Source organism: Littorina saxatilis, unplaced genomic scaffold, assembly GCF_037325665.1.
Source record: "Littorina saxatilis isolate snail1 unplaced genomic scaffold, US_GU_Lsax_2.0 scaffold_1883, whole genome shotgun sequence".
Taxonomy (NCBI): domain Eukaryota; kingdom Metazoa; phylum Mollusca; class Gastropoda; order Littorinimorpha; family Littorinidae; genus Littorina; species Littorina saxatilis.
In genome coordinates this window covers 12,711-19,279 of record NW_027129373.1, presented here as the reverse complement: position 1 = coordinate 19,279, position 6,569 = coordinate 12,711, and the positions used below count along the sequence as shown (strand labels likewise).

The 6,569-nt window shown below is 44.0% G+C and overlaps 1 protein-coding gene across 1 annotated transcript; it reads left to right on the top strand.

The window, feature by feature from the left end:
- The first annotated feature begins 405 nt into the window (after positions 1-405).
- On the top strand, positions 406-3,060 carry LOC138957640 (ras-related protein Rap-2a-like). The gene has a single exon (XM_070328720.1). The coding sequence runs from the start codon at positions 713-715 to the stop codon at positions 1,481-1,483; it is 771 nt and encodes a 256-aa protein (XP_070184821.1). The 5' UTR covers positions 406-712; the 3' UTR covers positions 1,484-3,060.
- The last annotated feature ends 3,509 nt before the right edge of the window (positions 3,061-6,569 follow it).

Genomic DNA, 6,569 nt, shown 5'->3' with positions numbered 1-6,569 from the left:
TCTCTCTCTCTCTCTCTCTCTCTCTCTCTCTCTCTCTCTCTCTCCTTGCTTCCGACTCTACAAGGACAATACGCTGCGCCGATGGTGCTCTCTCGCTCTCTCTCTCTCTCTCTCTCTTTTCTGCTTCCGTGGCGGCAACGAACAATACACGAGCTCCTGCACTTTCACCAGTGTAGTCTCGCGCACCATGCGATTGCTCTCAGCAGCCTTAGCCAGACATTCCGCGTAGTTATCACCGCGACCCCGCAAGCGACCGACCGCCGAGCGGCGGAGGTTTTCAGCGAAAGGCATGAAGCAGCCAATCAGGCGAGAGCGCGAGGCATATTAATGAAGTCAGCTGCACGTGCTGTGACTGTATAAAGGTGGCAACGCGACAACGGAATGTCAAACCTTGCTTACTTTCTTTCATACGCTCACTCGCCTGGAGCCACCAGACTTTTGCAGCGACCCTCAGTTGTGATCTATCTGAGAGAGTGCAACCGTCTGACCTATCTTGTGTGCCGTGCTGACAGTCTGTGCTGAGTTGTACTTTGTCTTGATTTTTCCAACGTCGTCCAGTGCCTTTCTACCTCGTGTTTCTCTGCTGAAGAAGTCCTCGACCTTGCTGGACAAAAGTTTTCTGTCCGTCCATATCAGCGAAAGTTTTTTTGACTTTGCTTCCAGTTTACAGTCTTTCGACACCAAGACAAAGCAAACACCATCCAGTATCGCCATGCTGCCCGGAAGCCAGAGCGTCAGCTCCCAGCTGTGCGGTGACAGCCGCAACAACAACATGGAAAACAAAACCAGCAAGCCCAAATCCAACAGCAGCAGCCAAGAGCAGCTCACCCTCAACGCCAAGAAGGGCAAACAGGGGGACAAGTCCCGCTACCGAATCGTGGTGATGGGGGCCGCGGGTGTGGGCAAGTCTGCCATCATCTCGCAGTTCCTGTACGACAACTTCCAGAACGAGTACAACCAGACGGTGGAGGAGCTGCACCAGGGGGAGTACGACTTTAACGGCGTCAAGCTGACCCTGGACATCCTGGACACGGCCGGGGCCTACTCCTTCCCCGCCATGCGGCAGCTGGCCATCTCCACGTCGGACGCCTTCGTGCTGGTGTACTCGGTGGACGACGAGGCGTCCTTCCAGGCCGTCACGGAGCTGCGCGAGCAGATCATCACGGAGAAGGGCACGGAGGACGTCCCCATCGTCATCGTGGGCAACAAGGTGGATGTGGGCGATGAGAAGCGCACTCTGGGCCGCGTGACGGCCGAGTCCATTGTCTGCGTGGAGTGGGGCAACGGCTATGTTGAGGCGTCGGCCAAAGACAATGTTAACATCGTGGGTATCTTCAAAGAGATTCTTCGCCAGTCCAAGATTCAGTACGCCCTCAGCCCCGCCGTGCGGCGCCGGCGTCAGTCCACTCCTGCTGCCCTCACTTCACAAAAGAAGAAGACCGCAGCACGCCCCACCCGCTCACAGCGGTCCAGCTGCTCTTGAACTCATGTCTATGATGCTGCACGTGTGAAGAACGCTTGGCTGTAAACTGAATGCTGCGTATATGAATGTTCTAACTGCAAGTATGAACGCTTGGGTGCTGCGTTTGGATCCTCCGTGTGCGGCGTTATGTGCTCTGCATCCTGTATGAACTATGCAGTGCATACGAACTATGATGCGTCCAAACTTACGAATTCTGCATTGCGTGCGAACTGTGTGGTCAATGCGTATCATGAAATGTATGCTGTGTACGTATAAGCCATGTTCTGCTTACGAACTTTGCATTTCATGCATTATGTGTATGCAGTGTATATTATATACTGCCGACACTCTGTGTGCTGCATTAAGTTATGCGGTATGGTTCATGTTTTCTTTAAAGTGTCAAAAATCGACAACATTCCATGTATCATAAAACTGTGATTGCGAGACATTACGACGAAGACGGTGAATGCAAGATAACGCTTTGGTGAGTCTACTGACGCCGTTGCCTTTCGCCTACATATAAACACTCTGTCGCTTCTGAATATACTCTTGGTGAACGTGACACCCGCTGAGAGAGAGAGAGAGAGAGAGAGAGAGAGAGAGAGAGAGAGAGAGAGAGAGAGAAAGAGAGAGAGAGAGACACACACACACACACACACACACACACACACACACACACACACACACAGAGACATCAGCGGCATGAATGAAGTTATGTCATTTGTTTGCTGGCTTTGCCTCGGTTTTGCTTCATTATGTATCTGGCTTTTTGGGTATCAAGTAAGTTTTGTGATGGTTTAACCGATGGGCGCTGCATGTTGACGACAAGGGGAAATGCCGATGACGCTTTACATTTGCTGCTGAATTAAGTTTGTTAATCTTCCTGTTGCGTGTTTGTTATCCACTGTGTCATCTGGAAAATCCATAATTGTGTCTTCTTTCTGACATCAGCGTATCTCTATTGATTTTTTTCTTTCATTTTGGGCACTCACGGAAAGTCATTTGTTTGTTTTTCTTTCTGTTTATTTTTTGCCAGCGTTTAATCATTTGATTATTCCTAATTTAGAACATTTTCTCTTTGTTTTTAATTTAGGATTCAGCAGTTCTTGAGTTCAGAAGGCTTCTTTCCTTTATCTTCTGCGTGTGAATGTGTTGTACACGAGAGTGTATCAGCGTAGAACTCAAAACACAAATGATCTCATTATTAAAATGTACAATGTGTTTTAAAAAAGATAAGTCACTTTCGAGAAAAACATATTTTAATATAATGTACTTTGCTATTGCTTTCATACAGATATCTTTACTTATATGATGACCTTGGCAACGATTACATGTGAAACTGTATGTAAGAAACGAACAGTTCAAATGTGAAATTGTCAGATTCAAATGACTGTGCTCATTCATGCATGCTTGCTTTTGTATGGTTAAAGGCTGCTATACAGATCTCTTTTTTAAAATGAAATGATTTTATGTATAAAGAGACTCGCCATGCTGTGGATTGATTGACTTGTGCAGAAACATATCTCTTACAACGCATAATTTTGTATGGGAAGATGGCTATATTGTTTTTATACGAAAGAAACAAAATAAAATGACAAGAAATGAAAATTACCGCCTTTGGTTTCCTTGATGTTGTTTTCGTCATTATAACAAACATGGTTATCCCTTTCCTAAAGTGAAATTAACAAGCTCTCTGTCTGTCTGTCTGTCTGTCTGTCTACGTCTGTCTGTTCGTATACCTCTCTCTCTCTCTCTCTCTCTCTCTCTCTCTCTCTCTCTCTCTCTCTCTCTCTCTCTCTCTCTCTCTCTCTCTCTCTCTCTCTCTCTCTCTCTCTTTCTTTCTACGTATGTCGATGTGTGTGTGTGTGTGTGTGTATGTGTGTGTGTATGTGTGTGTGTATGTGTGTGTGTGATTAGAACGCTTCGAGCTAACTGCACTTTATGCAACACTGCATTAATACACTGTTAGTGGGTATTTTTTCCACAAATAAGAAATAATGTTGCGACTTAAGTTGTGAAATAAATAAACAAATAGAAGAAAAAAGGACTATAAAACTAAAAGTAAGAACAAAAACAAAAAGAGGCTAGCCACTATACAAAAACGTTAAAGAGAATAAAGACATTATAAAACAAGCAAACGCTTGGAACTGTGACCATTTATTCGGTTCATATTGAGAACGGAAGATAACTTAGAAGGCTTCGCCTCCGTAACATGTAAAGTCATATCGATTACATCAAACATGATAGACTTAATTTACCAATATGGCGGTATGAATCCCTTTTCACCAAGAGTGAGATTTCTTACGTAATACAATAGGGATAACTCTAACACACATTCTATGTTTATTAAGACATTAAAATGTTGTAGTATTTGAGTCTTGAACGGCGATCTGTTTATATCATATGAGCACTGCCTGCATGTTTAGCACAAAACTTGCCCCCCCCCCCCCCCCCCCCAAGCATATTTTATAAACTGAACAAAAAAAGCGCGCATGATTCATAAAAATTACACTAAAAAATGATAGCATTGACGGGGCTCGAACCAGCGACTACAGGAACGGCACCGCAGCGCTAACCACAGAGCTAAATGAATATTTGACAAATAAAGAACAATTAGGAAGGTCTATTTTGTGAGATGCAAAACACGATGTCATTTGATTTGATTTGATTTGATTTTTCAATGATGAAGACAGCTTTCCTTTCACTTGCCGGACAACCAACGTGAACGAAGAAACATACCAACACTACACAAATAAGATTTTTCTTTTTTATGTGCAATTGTAATCGGGGACTTCTTAATAACAAACAAGAAAGCAACATTCACACATATAAACAAGAAAGAAACACACACACACACACACACACACACACACACACACACACACACACACACACACACACACACACACACACACACACACACACACACACACACACACACACATGCACACATACTCACAGTGTCATCAACCATCTCTCAAATGCACTTTACCAGGAACTCCGCACAGAAATTAAAAATTAATACAAAACTATTGCTCATTAAAATTCGTTTCAAACATTGGCATAGTATGAACAGAAACAAAGACAAAGAGTGGTACAGAAAAGAATAGAGAAAGACAGAAACACACGGAAAGCTAGAAATGAGGGACCGAGCCAAATCAGGGGACAAAAGTGTAACGACGTGTCACAAAATGCATTGAGAAAGACAGAAACACACGGAAAGCTAGAAATGAGGGACCGAGCCAAATAAGAGGGCAAAAGTGTAACGACGAAATTCAAGAGAAGGATAAAGGCACTTTTCTGAAACTTTGCTTACCCTTGAAACATGGGTACAGACGAACAATAATACAGACAGAGAGGCCAGAAAAAGACAGGTACAGTCGGAGTAGAAAAATGAAACGAAGACATCCGAAACAGATAAGACTGTTGACCTTCTAAAATCAAGAACCAAAAAACAAGGAAGGTTAGTTACTGGAGCGTGTAATCATACACAAAACAAAACCTTCACCAGTACGTCGATCCATTAATTTGTGGACGAGCAAACAGATGATAATGAGTCACTGGTCAGAAAATAAAATTAGCTCAGTTAGGCGTTTCTTTTATTCGATCTTAAGATAAGGACAGATTTTAAAAGAAAGAAATTCAAGAGAAGATAAGAATAAACATTGCGGTGCTTTATCTTTTGATCCTGTAATGCGTACGCTATAAAGACAACACCATAAATAGGGGCAAGAACAAGGACTGTTCTAATGACTATATAGAGAAACTAGATGATTATCCGCTTCGCCGGGTTCCGGCTTCGCCGGGAAGAAGTAAAGCCGAATACCAGGCTGCGCCTGGGACCCGGCTTTGCCGGGTGTACGCCGGCTTTGCCGGCGCACGAAGGAAAGAAGATAAACGCGCAAAACACTGGAGAACTTCTAAAAATAATAACGTGCAGTCAGGGGCGGACGAGGGGGGGGTGCACGGGGTGCACGTGCACCCCCCCTCCAGCAAAAAAAAAATAAAAAAATTTGGAAAGCTGATTCTATGACCATTTATAAGTTCAAATGGCACCAGATGGCACCATTTTGCTTCTTTGAGCCAAATTTTTTTCCGGGGGGGGCATGCCCCCGGACCCCCCTAGCAAATTCGGGCGCTTCGCGCCCATCACATTCACTTTCGATTCAAAGTGCACCCCCCCTTACAAAGCATCTGATCCGCCCCTGGCAGTGACCTTCTAAAAATAGTAACGTAGTAACGAGAATATGGATTGACGCCACACGGAGGAAGGGAGATAATCGCGGCTGAAAATACTGGAGAAGATAAGGAAGAGTTACTGGTAGTGGATCCCGACAACAACAACAACAACAAAAATCGGTTCAGCGCGCACAGCGCTGCGCGCTGAGAGCACGTGTTGAAATATCTCATCGATGAGGTTGTGTCCGGGATGTAGCTGAATACGGTGTCCAAGTTTGAAAAAGATCCACCGAGAACTTTGGCCGTGCATCACGAACAGACAGACAGACAGACAGACAGACAGACAGACAGACGCTAGTCGTATATATATATAGAAGAAAGAAAGAATGCTTCATGTCTTACACGGCTACAAGCTTAATATTTCACCTCTTAAGGACCAGATATGGGTTTTATGATAAATGGAGTTGTACGCCCTCAAGGCTTTTGACGAGATAAACAAGTGTATGCGTGTCTTTTACGTGCCATTGTGGTGACACGGGGGTGGGACATGGCTTCCGTCTCTGGGTCTGCACATGCCCCATGCAGATTGAATAACAAACAACAGCTAGAGCACATTGTTGCGAAGGGCATTGATTCTGCAAATGGGAATTAATTGAGCCTTGAAATCATGTTTCAAGGCTAAGCACATTATGTACAGGCTGATAACTAAAGTGCGATTAAGAAGCTTGCGTGGTACGAATCTATATAGAGATTACCCAATGTTCTATTTATAACTCACCTTAGGAATCCCGAAGACTTTGTTTGCTTAGTTTACACAATCATGAGCGCTTACAACTTATGATTCCCGATTCGTACCACACAAGTTCTTAATCGCACTTTAGTTATCTGTCTGTACGTAATGTGCTTGGCCTTCAAACATGATTTCAAT